This window comes from Zophobas morio, unplaced genomic scaffold, assembly GCF_036711695.1.
Source record: "Zophobas morio isolate AGI-343-1 ecotype UQ-CSIRO unplaced genomic scaffold, CSIRO_AGI_Zmor_V1 ptg000068l, whole genome shotgun sequence".
Taxonomy (NCBI): domain Eukaryota; kingdom Metazoa; phylum Arthropoda; class Insecta; order Coleoptera; family Tenebrionidae; genus Zophobas; species Zophobas morio.
In genome coordinates, this window is record NW_026972173.1 from 156,087 (window position 1) to 174,185 (window position 18,099).

At 36.5% G+C, this 18,099-nt stretch overlaps 3 protein-coding genes across 3 annotated transcripts; 2 read left to right on the top strand and 1 right to left on the bottom strand.

The window, feature by feature from the left end:
* The first annotated feature begins 420 nt into the window (after positions 1 to 420).
* On the top strand, positions 421 to 2,340 carry LOC135143655 (uncharacterized). The gene is made up of 13 exons (XM_064075562.1): positions 421 to 504; positions 586 to 665; positions 965 to 1,076; positions 1,138 to 1,203; positions 1,255 to 1,336; positions 1,396 to 1,463; positions 1,520 to 1,573; positions 1,624 to 1,715; positions 1,773 to 1,819; positions 1,875 to 1,958; positions 2,014 to 2,079; positions 2,137 to 2,196; positions 2,256 to 2,340. Exons 1-13 carry the CDS (start codon positions 421 to 423, stop codon positions 2,318 to 2,320), a joined length of 960 nt encoding a protein of 319 aa, XP_063931632.1. The 3' UTR covers positions 2,321 to 2,340.
* On the bottom strand, positions 2,339 to 3,702 carry LOC135143654 (uncharacterized). The gene is made up of 8 exons (XM_064075561.1): positions 3,599 to 3,702; positions 3,456 to 3,534; positions 3,352 to 3,400; positions 3,202 to 3,289; positions 3,073 to 3,130; positions 2,890 to 2,933; positions 2,485 to 2,580; positions 2,339 to 2,425 (listed from the first exon to the last, which is right to left on the bottom strand). The coding sequence occupies exons 1-8, from the start codon at positions 3,653 to 3,655 to the stop codon at positions 2,339 to 2,341; spliced, it is 558 nt and encodes a 185-aa protein (XP_063931631.1). The 5' UTR covers positions 3,656 to 3,702.
* A 4,140-nt stretch (positions 3,703 to 7,842) lies between these two features.
* On the top strand, positions 7,843 to 9,515 carry LOC135143668 (RING finger and CHY zinc finger domain-containing protein 1-like). The gene is made up of 10 exons (XM_064075579.1): positions 7,843 to 7,912; positions 8,067 to 8,140; positions 8,205 to 8,263; positions 8,327 to 8,399; positions 8,536 to 8,682; positions 8,748 to 8,798; positions 8,850 to 8,987; positions 9,034 to 9,140; positions 9,212 to 9,314; positions 9,368 to 9,515. Exons 2-10 carry the CDS (start codon positions 8,092 to 8,094, stop codon positions 9,499 to 9,501), a joined length of 861 nt encoding a protein of 286 aa, XP_063931649.1. The 5' UTR covers positions 7,843 to 7,912; positions 8,067 to 8,091; the 3' UTR covers positions 9,502 to 9,515.
* Positions 9,516 to 18,099: the final 8,584 nt, after the last annotated feature.

Consider the following 18,099-nt stretch of genomic DNA (forward strand, 5'->3'; position numbering starts at 1 on the left):
TTGGTTGTATATTTAAAAAAGGTCAGGACTTAAGGTAAAATATGTATTTGATATTGCTACAAGCTTTAATCCAATTTGTACGCCAATCACCCCATCAAGAACTCGGAAATTCGGTGTTTATTGACCCGATAAAACTCTAATAATACCATTTTATATAAAAAAAATAGTATATTTTGTAAGCTGCATGCACAGTTCACCTAATATTTGTCTTCTGAGTGTATTTGTAGAATAGTTTAATAACTCTATCACCCCTTCTCGTTTCAATTTTATTAATATAGGCGCTACAGCCAAGCTTGAGGAACCATGCGAGGGGGGGGCCTTAACTTAACACCTCGAGATTTTACGGTTGGTGGCTAGACATAGGGGAGGGGTGGGGTAAACTTTAAAAGATTTTTGTGCTATTTTGCTGCTCTGACGGATATGCCTAGGCATTCCAAAAATAACACAGCTCTTGGTTTTTTTACTCGCCAAGAGAAACAGCAATTGGGATACGGCACCCAACGAGTATTTTTTCTTACTAATTTTAAAATAATAACTTTCTACTAGACGTTCTTGTCTTACAAAGTAGCACCATATATACACTAGGTTAGAATAGGACGCGCTTCTTGCAGAGACTTTGATGTTTGCTACCTTTGTCTTCAATGCGCTCGGGATCCAGTAATATGGTATTAAATAGCCTTTTTTATTCTGTTTAAATTATAAGATTGAACTAGATTTTTAATGTCTTTTCTGTTTTTCTTTAACCCTTTTCGCGAAGTTATCTTCTATTTGCTTGCATTTTTTTATGTTTTTTCTCTTTATTTATATAACTTATGATAGTTTTTTTAACCTACAATAATAAACGTTTAGCATTGTCTCTATTATTTCTTTTTCATCTAGCTTTATTAAAAAGTAGCTCTTAACTCTATTAAAAGTTTTAGTTATATATGATTAAGTTACTCGTTAACTAATGTAATTCCTTAAGCCAAAGGGGTCATCTGACTTGCCGAGAGTGCGTTTTAAAACTTATTATACAGCAAAAGCAAGATAATGAGTGTAAAAGGCAAGCCTATGAAAGACAACTACAAGAACTCGAGGTGAACACTTCGTTTTAGTAGGTCTCTAAGACGTTGCTGTACCGATATATTTTATTTTCAGCAAATAAAATCTAAAGAAGAATTGGAAAAACGGCAAAAAGTTATTAAAGACTTTGAAAGCTCACAGGTTGTTATATAATATTGTAGCACTTTAACTATTTTTATTATCAAACTTTAGTTAAGTGTTTTGCCCTCTTCCTCTGGCCGGAAAAGGACTATCAGAGAGGATGGCCGCTCCGTTATTGCTGCTAGTAAAGAACGTAACGCTTTTCTGGGCCTTTTTATTCCCTATACCAATCATATATTGAATACCACATAGAGCTCTACGGGAATATTAGAGAAACCGCCCGCGGCGCTGTTCTTATAAAAGAATCTAATAGAGATAAGGTTTTATTACGTGTGCATTTTTTAAGTTATTTTTTCAAGAACTTTTATTTTTGCAGAATTTTAATGTGGGAATTAGCGCGGACGAAAAATCTATGTCTTCTTTCTGGATTGTAATACTATTACTTTCTGTAGGCTAGTACTTGAATAGTTTGTTTCCTAGCCGTCACTGACCCCAACAGCAGCCCCTACTCTCCTCAAAGAGCCTTCTACGGATATTAAGTGTTTCGGAAGCGATCCGCCCCACAAACTAATGTAATATTTTTGTTCTCAAAATTATACCAAGCTGGGTTTGACTAACTATTTGTTTAGGGCGAGTAAATTAGTAACTGTTAATTTTATCCCCGTGCATAAAAATGGTAAAGCACAAACGCATAAGCACTCCGAGAAAAAAATTAACGTATATGACCTAAGGAGCTCCTGAGAAGCAGGATAAAAATAATCGGTGGACATGCCCCGGTTGCGCTAAAGCTCTCAATAATAATAGAAAGACTTTTGGTTTATATTAAAAAATTATTATGTTATAAAAAAAAAAAAGTTGCCCTTTTGATAGTTCTACGAAAGTGTGGCCACGTCATCTGCGAGGTTTGCGTTGATAAGTTTGTGAAAAGCGATTTAGGTTTCAGTACATTTTCTAAATTTATCTAGTTTTTCCGTTATTCCATTCTATTTATAGCCTGTCCGCTCTGTAGCAGGCCCTGCACCCTCGCCGGTTTAATCCACATCAAACACGGAGGTATCTCGCTTATGGTTTTACTTTTTATTTAAAAAAAATTTACTGTGAAATAACTAAAGGAACTGGCTACGCAGCTCACGGCGAGTCACTAATTGCCAAGTCTTATAATCTGGCCTTCCGTTGATCTTTTCGCAAGCTATATTCACAGCCACTCTGGAGCGCTTTCTTTATCATATTTAACCAGTGATACGTCGAATAGCTCGATGTACTGCTGATCCAGCACGCGAGCCTAGCAGCCACGTTTTTTTCACTTCAAAACTTTAATATTGGCTTAGCGTGTTTTGTTACCTTTGCTCCTGAAAACTTTTGATATTCCGCAAAAATAAAAGTCTTCGATAAATTTTGAAGTTTACGCAGGCAGCCCACGGCGCATCCTACGCGATACTGTAGACACCAAGTTATAATACACTTTAAAAATATAGAAGGCTGAAACATATTTTTAAAAGTTTGATAATATTATTTAAAAATAAATATGGTTAACTATTTTTTGAGCTGGGAAGCGCACTACTTTTGATAACGCCAAACCCGCTCACTTACATTTTAAGAGATTAAAACATATCTTGTAAAAAGTGCTGACACTACAAAAGAACTTCGACTCGATCGCTTTTTAAAGATTATTGAAGCGATATACCTTTCTTATTAAAGTAGTACTATAGGTTTCGTTATTATTATTATAAATAACTGTTCACTCACCTTTCCTTTGTTGCAGTGAACGAGAATCGGATAATTCGCTTTATCTAAGATTTTTGTCAATAAAATAATAATTTACTAGTTTATAGATTGTCTGTCTAAGTGAGCGTTGATAAAGTTAATAAGGAGAAAAAAAAGTATGTAATAACTATTATGGCCTCTTGTTCCCGAATAGATTATACTAACCTAACATCCTTGAAAGTGCGTCAGCAAGAAGATATTGAGGTATTAAAGTGAGTGGTTCCTTTAAGTAGAGATACCTTTTAAAACCCTCAAAAACCGACAGACATAAAAAACGTAAGTAGTTTTAAGAACCTTATTTTTATTAACAGGATACTGAAACAGTTTGACGTTTTCCGCTATTAAATAATCTTCATTACGATACTGTACTGGATCCAAGCAACTAGTAACAGTAAAAGAATAGTACGGAGCTCTCCACAAAAGAAATCAGTGCTACAAAATTACATTATTGTCTTAATATTTAGCTGCTTAAGAAAAGGAAAATTCTTTTTCCCTAAAAGTAGAAATTAGCTAGCCAGCCCTAATAGCGGATTTTAAGGCAGACTAACCGGGATAACCAGAGCGATAGATGCCGGGTTCTACCATAGCAAAGTTAAGAGGGGGGACAAAAACTTTCGGCACAATAATCTAAATTATAAAAAAAAAAATAAGAACCAGGAGTTAAAAGCGATTGTTTTTATATAGCGGAGACCGAGATAAGCTGAGCGAGAAATTCTTTTTCTTCAGCCTCCTCTCCGCAACTTTCCATAGGGATAGACGCCCCTACTCCAGTGTTCCTCCCTTGTCGGAACTACTAAGGTAGTACTTAAGCCTAACGTGGTTTGCGTGAGCACAAAAATAAGTTTGCCCCTACGAACAAAGGCCGGTTTTATTAGAATATGTAAAGATTAAAAGCATATATGGTCTCATAAATATACATTAAAATATATTAAAAAAACGTAATAATTGCAATTAATTTTATTATAAATATTAAAATCGACTTGCCACAGGCAAGAATATACATCAACCCTGCCGCTTAACCTTTATTCACTTCAGAAGAAAGGGTGCAGGCTCACCCAAAGAAGGCATAACTATCATTTCAGAGCTATCAATTTGTGGAAAGCAAATATTAGTTCAGAATATTTGTAATTTAGAAAAACTATGGAAAAGAGCACCTTTTTTAAGTTATAAAAACTCTGAGCATTAATTACTATTACACTAACTACTATTATTACATTTGTTGTTATTATGATAAGTGGTAGTAAAACAAGAAATATTGAAACTAATATTTAGATTTTTTTTTCAGGGTAACTGAGTAAGTTTGCTTATATACAAAAAATGAAAATAGGATAAAATTTTTTGCAAAAAGACCGGTTTAATGTTCGGTTTTTCTTCCGTATTAATTCCCTATGTTAGTTATTTCTGACTGATTTCTTGAGTAGTTCTTTCGTTTAAACTATAGCGTCTCTTAACTAACGAGTAGGAAAGAAATAGAATCAACTGCGCGCTATACCCATTTAATTTTTGTTTCAGACAAACAAGCAGCCAGATACACTACATGCATGTATTGTTTTGCATTTTAACTTTTTAGCTCTTAATAACAAAAAGTGGACATGTAATTTATTTGCCAGGGGTGTGTGTATCACCTCAGCTCCGTAGCTATAGCGGCGATGCGCAAAGTCAATGTCGCAGTACCAAATGGCATTGATGCACATATTCAAGGTCGTGGGTCCGATTCCCACTGTTAGAATTTATGAGGGCGAGGGTAAATACGCGACCATTACAAACAGAAAAAGACAGTTGCGCCGGTGGGAATCGAACCCACGACCTTGGGTACGCGCAATACTCTTAACCGCTGAATACGACAACAACCCTCGATCCCGGTTTGATGACTTTACGTTAGCCTTGTTACCCACCGAGGCGAACCCTTTCTTGGGCTTTGACGATTGCGTATCTAATGTTGTTCTCATAAAATTCTCAATCGTGCATTTTATATATTGATTCATAACACTGACTAAATTCTGAGAATCTTAAACCGATACAACTTAATAAATAAAAATGCAAATTTATGTATAAAAATTTATTTTGTATCCAATTAAATAGTAAGTATTGTTAGAATTCTCACCACGCCATAAAGTGGACGCCCATCTTAAGGTCGCCATCGGGTTCTAACAAACAAGTATGAATATTATTTCTGTATTAGTTACTTCTCTTACTTGGAACATATGATAATTAAGGTAGTTTTCGTTCCTCTAAATTCTCATTTATGATTTTTTATTTTCGAATTTATTTTATGGCTTAAAAGTTTTGTATTTTATGTTTGTGTTTTTGTAAATTATAGTATATTTATTTCTTGTTGAGTAATAAATTTTTCTATTAAATAGTGTTTTTTCATTTTTATAAACTGTCTGCTGCACCCCTAAAATATTAATCTTAGTGGACATGGAATGCCTTTCGGGAGTGAGGTACATCTTTCCCTACTTGCATTTGAACTTTAGAACATGTGTTACTAAATTCACACACACTCCCGAATCTTTCATGAGAATATACCTGCGAGATATTTCAGCACAATTCATTATTTGCTCAAATATCGTTAAAGGCATTAACGTCACTGTTTGTTTCATTTAGTATATTTTAATTTAAAATATATATTTACGAAAAAGTACACGTCATAAAACAAGCAGCTAGGTACTGACCCAGACATTGGCTTTGTGGTTGCCTCTAGACCTGGTCTTATAATCGTAAGTTTATATATAGTCGGGTATGTAGTAGAGGTACTACCAATAAATAATATCTATAAACAAAAAAAACAAAGCAAGGGTCCAACTGTTTCGGGTTCGTCTCCTTTCCCCCCCTAAAATTATTTAGATATTGAACTGTTTATAAAGAATGAAAATTAGCATTAATTAATAAGGTAGAGGAATGTATTAGGGCTTGGTACTAACATCCTGAAAGGTTATAACGTATCTCTAGAATTAAAAACTCTCAGTACATCAAAACTGTTTCGAAATGGAAAAAATATAATTACAAAAAAATAGCCCTCATTTCCCTCTTATGACCTTCCTCTTGTTATATTTTGTTATATCTTAACTGATTTACTGCACCTTTTAGGCGTACATCCACTTTTCAACGTGTTTTAAAATCTAACAGGTCAACAGTTTAACTGCTCCAGTTCAAGCCCGCTAAACCCTTAAAAAAAAAATTAATTTTTACTAAATTTGGAGTTGAGGTGAATGGTTAATGTATTAAATATAATGTACTAAAAGTTAAAATGAGGTCTTTAAATAAAATACGGGTTTATTTTAAAGCTCCTACCTTAATAAATGAATTTCTTCACCTTAAAGGCGGGTGTTCGCTTTTATGCGTGGTAGAAATTAACACTTGCTGCATTAACGAAGAGGTTTTAACGACGTCACCACTTACAAGTCCGTCGGAATAGAGTTGTAAATGCTGACGTAATAATATGAGGAACTGTGACCACAAATGGCAATCGTATACCGGCCTAAAGGAATGACCCGCGCGTGAAGGTGAACTGACGGGGGCGTATAGCTCATATGGAGTAAATAGCAGCGTGCTAGAAAAGCTCCCATTGCGAGATGGCGAGACGGCTAAAACGCGGCGCACACTCGCACGTGGTAGTTTAGGTACAATTGAGCACATCTCGAAGGTCACGTGGAATCGCCAAACCATGCAGCTTTCGTGGTAGGTCTTTGTGCCATACTCGGTCAATAACCTCATTAACGTTGAGAAAGTCAATGCCGAATATGTGGGTGATTGAGTGATCTTATCGAAACTATAATCGAAACTTCGGTAAAATTTTACTAAACCGCCTTCAAACGATTTAGTATAACTGTTCTGGCTGCCTCACCAACTGTCGACGAAAGAACTGATGAGTCGGTACTTGCGTAGCTTTGGTGCCAGTTGCGGACTCTTTGGTAGCACCACGAGTACCACCACTTTCCATCGCACGGGAAAAAAGTCGGAGGCCATAACCGAGTTGACGAAGTTTCAACTTCGGGTTTGGGGTATCCTGAAGGAAAAGAGATTTGCCTCGGTAGCGCATTAGAAATCAATTCAATCTCATCTGTGGTAGATAATTTCCAGGAAAGCAGTTGTATTAGTCGAGAGAAAAACTCGATTCAAGGGGCGCGTTGTCAACGGTTTAGGAGGTACGGTATGGCCGTCACACCCGTCAAATTCTAAAGGGAGACGCGTCCGTTATCACCAACTTCGATACTTCGTTTAATTTGTTTCTTATTGGTTGTTAAGTTGCGTCATCCAGCTTTTTTTGATGTGCGAGTGTAGGGGGTTTAGCACCAGTTTTCCTTCGACGCGTTGAAAGCCATGAACACTTGGATGAACACCGACTCTCGCAAATTATCGCCTTTAGCTCCTTAAGAAGACAGTTAAGGCGTTGTCGAGGTTACATTAATGCGGACTTTTTTTACCTCGCGCTCGAAGCCGACGATAACACTGTTGAGTGAAGCGAAAGTTCCAGTAGTGTCGGGAACGATAAGAGTATCTTCCCGAGTAACTCGAGTTGGTCCAATTCATGTAAGACCGGGTGTATGTCTTTGAGCTAACTTTTTACTCAATTCGAGCAGGAAAGGCAAATACTTCAATGACAGTTTCTCGAGCACCACAAATAATCGCTGGAGACCGTATACCTCGTAAGACGACCCGTAAGACGGCAACCAAGCACGTCCTTATGCCCGACTTCTCCTCCACGTGTGTAGGATGCTGTGGCCCTAGGGTTCTCAGTCCGCGTTCTCCAGCGGAGGCCTCAAAGAGGTAGCCGCCCCGATTTGCGACCCGGTTGTTCCGCGCAAAGTATGGTGAAAAGCAATTTACAACAACTTGATTGGTTTTTACAATGAATACTTTTCTACTTATATAGTCCACGTGTTTACTTTGTGACCATTTAATATACAGTTTTTAAGCAGTGTATATCTCATAATAAGTTAAGGAGTAAGAACTGCAAAACTCTAGGCTTCTACAATTTTTTAAACGCAGGCAGTTGTAGGAGGTTAATGGTTCATTATGTTTAAGTATTTTATTGGAAATATTTTATTAAAAACTATTTCTTAGCTAATCTTCTAAGGTAGCGGATCTTTTTTTTTATTAATCTTTATACTTCGGGTTCCTCTTAAACTTTTTGCTACTTATTATTTTTTAAAAAGGTTAGTTTTTGTTTATTTTTCTACTATGGAGGAAGAGTTAGATACAGTTGATTCCTCAGATTCGGTTTGTGATGGTTCGTAACTTCTGAGTTGTTATATAATAGAAGTTTTCTAAAAAGTCATTTATAATATCTGTAGCCTGTCCCCATTACGTGAGGGACAATGAAATTAAAGCCGAGTGTTGTGGCCGCTTTTATGGTAATTCTATTGTTTATTATTAAGCTATTTGAATAGTCGGCCTTTCTGCTTGTTTTTATATGGGCTGCCGATTATGTCACGATGAGAAGGTTTCTGATCACACAATAGACCGTTTTTCTACTAAAAAGATGAGATGTAAGCTAATTACTTATAATTATACCTTTTAAACTTTGTAGTTATCTATTATTATTTATTGAAAATGTTTATATTCTCGGTTACTCTTTTGAATTGTTTTTTAACTTTAATAAATTTATAATTATCTTTTTTCAAGGTAAGCATTGTGGTTTCGTGCAAAAAGTTGGCCCTGCTTGTGTAAACTCCGGCTGTGATGCTTTCAAAAATACTTACTATTTTTGCGAAATTTGTAAGTTTTGGTCCAATGATAAAAGCAAGAAAATATACCATTGCAGTGACTGCGGTTTTTATAAACATAAGTTTGATAATTTATAAAATCTAATTTAGCCTTATGGTATCGGTGCTCAGGCATATGTCGCGTAGGCTCCGCTGAAAAGATTTTTTTCCACTGCCACCGTTGTACTTATTGTTCTGTCCCGTATTGTTTTTAGGTTTAGCTTTTTTTCTAAGGCAAGGTGTGCTTTCCTTGCGATACTGATGAGGAAAAACATTATTGCCTTCCAGGCGCCTCGGAGGACAATTGTCCTATTTGCTACGTTTATATGCACGATTCTGTCAGACCTATTATATTTATGAGTTGTGGCCACGGTACTTGACTTGGCTATTTCATGAATTTTTTGTTAATTATAATTAGCCATTCATGCCGATTGCTGGAAGGAATACGCCAAGTCAGGACAGTTTAGATGCCCCCTTTGCAAAAGGACAGCTTTTCAAAGTGCTGAGTACGACGCGCTTCTTGAGGTGCTTGTTATTTTGTCTCTTGTTTTTAAAAATCATACTTTTTACTTTTAAGTGTTCTGTTATTTAAACAGGCAGCCACTCAAATGCCCATGCCACCAGCTTATTGCAAGTGGTCGGTTGAAATTCTTTGCAACGACTGCCTCGCCAAATCGACAACTTCCTTTCACTTTTATGGTGACCACCTTTTAAAGTCCTTTTATTTTAATTTTATTCTAATATTTTTTTAGGCAACCGCTGTCTTCCCTGTAAAAGTTTTAATACTTCAATAATACGAACAATTCCAGAGGATAGGGAGTCTCTTGGGGAAGCGCAAGCCACTGATGATACACTGGAGGAGAGATTTGTCCCCGATCCCGAATAACTACTGCTTTAAATTCTTTAGAATCTTCTTTTATTATTATTTGCCTCCGGCTTTCTGTAGCAAGTTTGTAAAGAAAGAAGTTATCATACTAGAAAACTTAATATTTTTCTTATTTTAAATAATTGGGGGTATTGGACGTTAAAGTTTTAAGCTATTTGGTTAAGCACCACCACAAAGTTTGCTGGGAAGTCTCACTCGTTGCTTTTTTTTAGGAGGGCTCTATGATTTCTTCTACTTCTACTAAGTTTATTTAGTGGGGCACCCTTGCTGCTAATTCGTTATGAAGTAGCATCACCACACTTTTTGTTTAGCTTTTATGTACTAATCGTAGATTGTCTTAAAAAATACCGCTTATTTTTTGGCTTGAGTCTGTAATTAAATTAGTTTCCACGCTTTATATGCCGCTCTCGTAGAGTTAAAACCTGTCTCTTGAAAGTTACGCGAGAGAAGCTATCTTGTCGAGCTACTTTTTTAATATTTAAAAGAAGTACTCTTAGCTTTTTAAAATTTAAAAAATTTGTTAAAAAACTTGTGTTGAAGTGGTAAGTTGATTTCAGAGTCATTTTTACTTAATTTATATTAAAGTTAGTGCATAAAAGTTCACAAGTTAATAATCGAGGAAACGGCATTCTTCAGTACTTTTACAACGAACTTTATAATAACGAAAAGCCTATTTTAATTAAAAAATTTTTGTAGAAGGAAGGATTTATAGTAAAAGGTTCTTCGAGTATTTTCATAAAGATTTAGCCTACGTTTGGAGATTACTGAAAGCCTGCAAAAGTGCCTTCATAATTAGTAAAGATTCGTTTTTAAAAAAATTTTAGTAATAAAACATGCAAATTTAGTGGCAAGCGTGTTTCAAAAAGATGATGAAAAACTTGCTTTATATTCCTTAGTAATTGATATGTTCATATTCTGAGTATTTAAAGCTCTTTTTACTCTTGAATTTCTACTGTTTCAAGTAAATTTTCAAAGAAGATTTGTGCAAATTCTATTTCTCTGACTAATTTTCTTGTAGCGAAAAAAACAGGTAAGTAATTTGGGTGCTCTAAGTACTACCATCCTTAGCGAGATTTACGAAGCCTTAAATAAACCATAATCACACTTTTTAAGCCGACAACACAAAAAAGGAGTTAATGTTTAAATTAAAAACATAGACTTCTGCCTCGTTAAGTCAAGCGCAACAAGAATAATAGGTCCTAGATTGCAGACTTTGCTTCCGGATATTAGCTGACTGCTACCCTTTAGTTTAATAACATAAGTACCATAATTACATAATATTAATATAATTATGGAATGCTTTCAAGTACTACTGGTAATAGTTTTACCTACGACCTACTAAAAACTTTTATGGTATATATGACTGACCCAAAAAAAAAAAAATAAATAATATGCCTTTTATGACCGACTAGTCAGGGGCATAAATCACCTGTGCTAAAATTTAAAAGAGAAATCAAGTTAACCTTAATTAAATGTAAGCAGACTGAAACAACATATACAACAACGGCGGTTACCTACTCTCTACCTGCAGTATTTCTTCAGCATATTGAGAAAGCTGGGTATTCATTGGTTATTTAGCCAATGGATTGTTTGAATTTAAATTTATCAATTTTTAATTTTAAGCGGTTGAGCAAAATCCAAATGTGACGAAGCTTTAAAAACTTTCTTTTTACTTAAACACAAATTAATTTTTTTTCTTTATCTCTTATTTTGTATAAAAAAGTTGTTTTCGCTTGTGTTATTTAAAAAATTTGCCAAATATTTGTATGAATGTTAGCCTGCAAGCGAGTGAGCTTACTTACGAACCATGGGACTATGCACGTGACGCGCATTAAGCACTAGTTTTTGTTTCGCAGCTGTTGGTTTATAATTTAACACTATAGTATAATTATAAAGAAATGAGGATATATAAAATATATCATATTACATAGAGATATTATATTGAGTTAGTTTAATTAAAGAAAAGCTGTAATAATTTATTTGATCCCTTTTGAGTGCCTGAGTGACATAACGCTCGCCACCTAGCAAACACAAAAAAGAAAGAGCGCGACGCACACACCATGATAAGGTTGTGCCCTCAGGCTGTCAACCCTCATCTACATATAACAAGAAAATATAATGAAATAGATCTAAGACTGAGAAGTAGTATGCCTGCGAGCACTCCTGGTCGATAGCTCTAGTGTTGACTCTAGTGAACACCAGGAAAAGTCTTAAATAAAAAATTTTAAAAATTAAGTAAGGCTTGTACTCGTAATTTTGTACTTTTCTTCTTCACCTTAGTTAGAACGCAGAGCGCTTAATCTCCTAAGGGTTCAAGTGGACTCCCAAAATTCCCTGAAGGAGTCTCATAGCTCCCTGAAAGACTAAGGGAGTAGCGAGGGGTCCAGGCTTACCCCATTAGGCTTAGGGTGTTGGAAAACCGCTAGAAGCCAGAGTTAGGAGAAGAAACCCTTATATACTATACCTAAGGTTTCCTTGAAGATACCGGTCAACATGATAGCGTGTAACAAAATTTCCAAGTTTACTACAAAACTTTTCAATGTTATACAAATGAAAAAAAAAAAATTCTACAACTACTTAATTAGTTACAAAGGCTATCAGCTTTTACCCAAGTTGGGGCCTTTCGAAAATTGAATCGGAAGACATGATAATTACTAAAACTTGATCCACTTTCTAACGTGGGGGTAAAAAAGTGTAATATCATGTAAAAGAACAAAAAAAGTGGCACCGGGAAAAGGAAAACGAGATGCGAAAAGAAGGTTTTTTATTAAGCAGACAGTTTGACTATTTTTTTGCAAACGATCACCTCTGTTTATTTTTTATTTATTGCAATAAATATTGAAATCTATGTTCATTTCATTAGTGTTGTGTGGATGCAATTTTGTGTATTTTAGTGATTACACTAATTAGTGTTGAATTTATTATTTTTTAAATGGGGTGAAAGGTTTAACTTTATTATACTGTGATCTATTATTTTATTTGTATTTGTTTCTTATTACAATGCACCTGGTACGAGTCTACACCCTCAAAGGAAAATCATTATATACTCACACCTTTTAAATAAAGGTAATAGTAATGCATTACGAATTTAGCATAAAAATTGAAGTTAATATCATTTATTAAGGTATCAGTACCTCTTACCTTAATAAATGAATTCCAGATTCCTCAGAGAGGATCCATATTTTGACATGGTGGGAAATCTAACAATAAGATCAGCGTTGCAGCAAACTCAAGATCCTAGAGGGGAAAACAGAAGTCCTGTGGACATCCAAGAAATGACTTTTTCATATGTTCGGGTATTATTAAGCACATACCTCTTAGTCTTGACCTGGGCGTCCATGCATCCCCCGTAAGAGTGTTTTGACCATCTCAAAGCTTTGAGGGCGTATCCGACCCGGATATTCGATATTCTGTCTAGGGTGGTTAAAAACCGCTAAGGTTCTATAACTGAATTTACCTGTCTTAAGTGTAGAGCTTGATCTTAGAGGGGCATGCACATACCATATGTTGAACGTGATCTCTTAGGGATAAATTCCGTAATTTATGTAAAACAATTATTGTATATAGTTGCGCTGGTTTACTTTGAGATTACTAACAACTTTGAGTGTCGCCTTTATCGCCTATCAAGACAACCAAAAGGGTGTAGCGTAAATATGCTTAGCCTCAGGTTGAAACAAACTAAGAATAAATAACCTACACGCCCCATACTCACCAAAAACGGTGATGTTTTGAATAAAATTATTCAAAACAGACGAACCAAATATTAGCGAGGATATTTTTACAACTGTAGCAATATAAAATTAGGCACTTGCCAACTTTACTCAAGTTCTAATGCTCTCGATACTACAAGATAAGGCTATTAAAGAAGTGGTGGGTAGTAACAAGTTGGTGTGGTTAAGAAATTCTTATGAAATGTCAAAAATTGTACTCAGGCTCCCGCCCTATTACTAAAAGGTAGGAGAAGAGTTGATTGCAAGGGAGTATTTGAACTCGAGAGTGACTATGAATTCAGTGTTAATGAATGGAAGCGCCAAATTTGTTGCTAAGGCTTCCTCAATTATATGAAGAAGATTATCTGGAAATCATGTTGCAGTTTTTTCCTGTTCTACTCTGCCTTCTTGGTTATGGGTTAGTACAGTTTGTCATAGATGCTGTGTTTTTAATTCCATCAACGGTAGGAAATAATTTACTGGGAATTCCAAGCGGAACAGAAGTCGGCAAAGTTCATTTGGGCTCAGGTTTAATAAACAAACTCTGTTATGGTACCTTCTTTATAGACCATGTCGAGGTACATGCAAATATGCATTTTTCCACCGCATTAATGTAAAAAGTCCTCAACGCATGAAGAACTTGGCCGACAATTTCTTTCCCGCTCGCTTAACTACTAAGACACCCCCCCTCCTCCTCCTCCCACCACCACCCCAACAACCACAATCAGCACTTCTCAACTGCTTACTATTTATGACAAACCTGTCAACTATTTTAGAGGTAGGAAAGGGTCTGGAATCCGTTTGCTGTGGATTTTAGACCACGAGCGCTTTGCAACGCGAAAAAATTGCCCTGTGAGTTATTAGTGAAATTTAATGTCTTCCCAGTGTGTCATTTAAGTCTTTGCAACTTTTTGACATACCGCCAAGGGAGCTATTTAGGTCAGACGAACATTTAACACACTGTGATACTTTGCCAACCCTGCAAAGCATTAAGGCTGTCGGAGCTTCTCCCTGCTTAACCGGCCAGGAGCCTTTGTCGGTAATCGCAGCTTACAAGGCAAGGGCCCCGCAAGCCACTTATTACCTCAGAGCAGAAAGCCCTTTTTATATACTGTTCCTCAGTTGTTGTATGTGGGGGTCTTAACTGAAAGCATCAAGACTGTTTAGGTTATATCGATAACCTAAAACGGCCGAATATTTGAATCTTACATCGACGAGCGTGGATTGCACGTCTTAGAGCCACTGTACCCAATGCTTATTGCAAAGACAAAATTATCAGACGTATTAAATAATGCCCTTTTATATATATTAATATTTTAACGACAATGGAAACTCTTTACGAAAAAACCTGGGGCCATCTGCTAGTTTTGCTTGACTTGAGCGGCGAAAGGAGAGATTGAGCTCAATTCCCCTAGGCTCTTAATATTACCTTTTTGTAGCTTCCGCCTTATTCGACCCGCCCTACTAGACATGCTATTGCTGAAATCGAGGTCATTTAAACATGGCGTACTACACCACGATACACGTCAGTTGAATTCCGCCTTAACCGCTCGTCTGATGAAATGAAGGTTCTTATCTGCGAGCGACGACGTCTTAATAGAGTGATCACGTCGTCAAAACTCTCTGAAAATCAATTAACGCTTAATAGACTACACCGACGCATTAGGAAAGAACTGTTGGCGCACCATAACCAATTGTGGGAGACAAAATTAAGTAGTATACCAGAAGATAACGGTCACCATAGCGTCTCTTTCCGAAAGTTTATTAAGATATACAAAAGCCGAGCGCGTAAACCAATACCTACTCTGCGAGGGCAATTTTGTGACGAAAAAGACGCTGGCAAATAAGCACTTTTTTTCGCTGATCACCTCGTCTATTCAGTGTGTGCTACCTACTTATTTAGTTGCAGATGAATACTTATTGGATTAAACTTCTTAGCTGATTACGAGGGACAGCTTGAGGCAGTCATCAAAGTCAAAATCATAGAGATTATTAACGCTCTATTGAGTTGAAAGGCACTCGCCCTCGACGGTATCGCTGATGTGGTTAAAGCAATTAACAATGGTGGCGACAGAACGTCAGTGCCGTTTCATCAACTCTATGGCGACTTTTGGCACCTTTCATTTCGGTAGAAGACGGCAAGTGTTGTGATGCTCCCCACCAGCATTTACGCCAAGCAAGTACAGGCCTATTATCATGTTTTCAGGCTTTGGCAAAGTAGCTGAAGCGTCCAACTGCACCGCTTGTAAGCGTTTGTTGACTCAAGGCCGCGCCCTGTCGGAGCCTAAATTGGATTTCGACAAAACTTTACAATTTAATGTCTCCTTCCCCTGACAGAGTAAACAAATCGTGCCTACTATCTAAAGAAGGTATCGGACGCCCTTCTTGCTTTTGATAAAGCGTTTGCCTGAGTTTAGCATAAGGGGATGGTTTACCAATCGCGCGCTATAGTTCTTCATAGTGTTATTTTTTTAACGTGCTTATAATTTACCTTGAAAAACGCAACTTTGATATAAGTGAGGACGACGCGCGCTCACCCCTAAGATCACTAACGGCTAGGGTCGCACAAAGACCTCTTTTCTACTCTTTGCACTTTATGACCCTGACGCTCTCCGCGGATGATACGGCGAAAACGTGCTATGATACGTGATATAAACACTTGATAAGGAGAGGTGATATAACCACACACGTATATGTACCACGTGATGTATCAAAGTTAACTGCAATACCGTTCTAATTCTGATTATCTCTCTGCGACACCTTCCTTATTGCGCCGACATCTGTAGTACTACCTAGTGACGTTTGCCAAAAGATGTTCTCGTTGAAAAATTAATATTAATGCGGGAAAGTGCAAAGCATTTTGTATTTCGAAGAAGCGCATTACACCACTACCGCCTTTGATACTAACAAAGGTAATCCCTTGGTTCCCCTGGCGAATACCTTAGAGTTATTATAAACGTGAAGCTCTCATGGCGACCGCACGTAAACTATAGCGCTTCAAATGTCAAGGTGTGGTTCAAACTCTCTGTTTCCTAACTATTTTTCTACTTTAGTAGGACAAGTTATTTAGCTATCATTTCTAGAGTGCTAATTAATTAGTTTCTTTCAACTAGAGTAGAGCTCAAGCATCTTAAAGTTTTACGTTCTCGGTCTCTTTGCTGGCTGTAACATTGGTTGGTGCAAGATTAGCTATCAACTTGTCTTGCAATACTATTAGAAAGACCGGGGCCTATCATCGTTTTAAAGTAGAACCTTTACTTTAACGCGAAGATCGATGCGGTTAAGGCTTGCACGCCAGTATAGAGAGATTCAAATGAGCAATACCATAGCTTAGCTACTATGATGAGTTCAAATCCAGCGAGGTAGACTTGTGCTATCCTTTAAGGAACTATTATCAACCAACTGCATTTGTAGCTTATAGGAGTCGACTACTGGGTAAAGTGTCTACTTTTTTTTTTGGTAACAATTATACTAGTAACTATTTTCTGATAGTCGCACTTCAGTAGATTGACCGGAAGTTGTTCTAGCTGATTGACCCTTCCTGGGCGGTGGTGCCACCCGTGGAGGAATTATCTAGTTTTAGATAAGTTGGTAACATTGCTGTGCTAGTTTCTGCCAATGAGTCCTTGCCTTTAAGCTGAAAAAAAATGTTTTATAAAAGAGAAGGTATAATGGAATTCCATCTTTGGTTTTTTTTTAATATAATAAACCGCAGAGAGTTTAAGTGGTAATTTAGCCTGGTTCGGAAGAATTTCTCTTAAAAAGATAGCATTAGGATGTTGCATTACTTCTCTACCACCTTTGTGAATTTACTAACTATGTAGCCTACTTGACTCATTTTGTTATCTAACTAATAAAGTCCATCCCTTGAAACTAACTTTACATTAGTTCTAGGGGATAAGCTAATAGAAATTGAGTGTATTCATGCACATTTACTATATCGTGTAGGAGCTATTAATAAGTGATACCAAATAACTGTTTGCATCGATTCCAGGTGTTTTACATACTTTAAAACTGATCTTTGATAGTGCCTTTTCCGAATTATGGTACACTTTAGCATGGTTCTGGACATTAGTGCTAATGAAATAATATTGTTCAGTAATTAGGACTATAGAAACTTTGTAGCTAATGTTAATAAGAGAAACTTTCTATCTTTATAAACAAGCTGAAACATTGAGGTTTAGAGTAATGATACATATTTTGCATCCATATTTAGTGCTATCGTAACTACTTAGGCGGTGACTCATGAATAAATATCTACGGATAATAACATTAATTAGGGTATTTTCTTTAGGGTCATTCTAAACAATAAAGGTCTTAATTTATATATTCGAGATACTCTTCTACGAAGCTCTTGAGTTGAGCAGACAGCGCAGAGATCCGGGTTATTTTTCGATCACAATTTAAAGGTTGCAAGATTAGTGTTATACCTCAGTTGTGTAGGTTGGAGCTATGAATGGTAGCGCTATAAATATTTCGTGCATTTGGCTGTTGGCAAAAATCTTGGGAGCCTTCGCAGAGTCTAATACACTCTTTACTGGAGCGAAGATTGCCCTTTGCACCTTGACCATTATCGTAAAGAGCCTAAAAAAAATTGTGTTTATATACCACGCGTACAAGGTCAAGATTAGTCTTTGAGGCTTCCTGCGAACTAAGGTCTATCGTTAAGGATGTGTGCCTTCCAGAGATGGATTGGCTTACGAACGTAGGCTTATCCTGTTTTTGGTCGTGTCACCCTCTACTGTTCCTAGGGGTCATAAGTAAATTTTCCTTGGGTTACTGTCTTGCTTAAGTGCACTCTTAACAAGATACATCTTGCGTCCATTAATGCTTGAAAGCACTTAAAAAAGATAATAGTATCGTACTATGAAAACCGAAGAATGTAACT

Excerpts from the sequence above, each read along its gene's own strand:
- LOC135143655 (XM_064075562.1), top strand. The coding sequence starts at position 421 with ATGCCTAGGCATTCCAAAAATAACACAGCTCTTGGTTTTTTTACTCGC. Across the intron at positions 666-964 it reads GCTCGGGATCCAGTAATATG|CCAAAGGGGTCATCTGACTT; the intron begins GTATTAAATAGC and ends TAATTCCTTAAG. Across the intron at positions 1,337-1,395 it reads TATTGCTGCTAGTAAAGAAC|AGCTCTACGGGAATATTAGA; the intron begins GTAACGCTTTTC and ends AATACCACATAG.
- LOC135143654 (XM_064075561.1), bottom strand. The coding sequence starts at position 3,655 with ATGGAAAGTTGCGGAGAGGAGGCTGAAGAAAAAGAATTTCTCGCTCAG. Across the intron at positions 3,535-3,598 it reads TTCTCGCTCAGCTTATCTCG|ATTATTGTGCCGAAAGTTTT; the intron begins GTCTCCGCTATA and ends TTTATAATTTAG. Across the intron at positions 2,934-3,072 it reads CGCACTTTCAAGGATGTTAG|ATAAAGCGAATTATCCGATT; the intron begins GTTAGTATAATC and ends CAAAAATCTTAG.
- LOC135143668 (XM_064075579.1), top strand. The coding sequence starts at position 8,092 with ATGGAGGAAGAGTTAGATACAGTTGATTCCTCAGATTCGGTTTGTGAT. Across the intron at positions 8,400-8,535 it reads TTCTACTAAAAAGATGAGAT|GTAAGCATTGTGGTTTCGTG; the intron begins GTAAGCTAATTA and ends TCTTTTTTCAAG. Across the intron at positions 9,141-9,211 it reads AGTACGACGCGCTTCTTGAG|GCAGCCACTCAAATGCCCAT; the intron begins GTGCTTGTTATT and ends TTATTTAAACAG.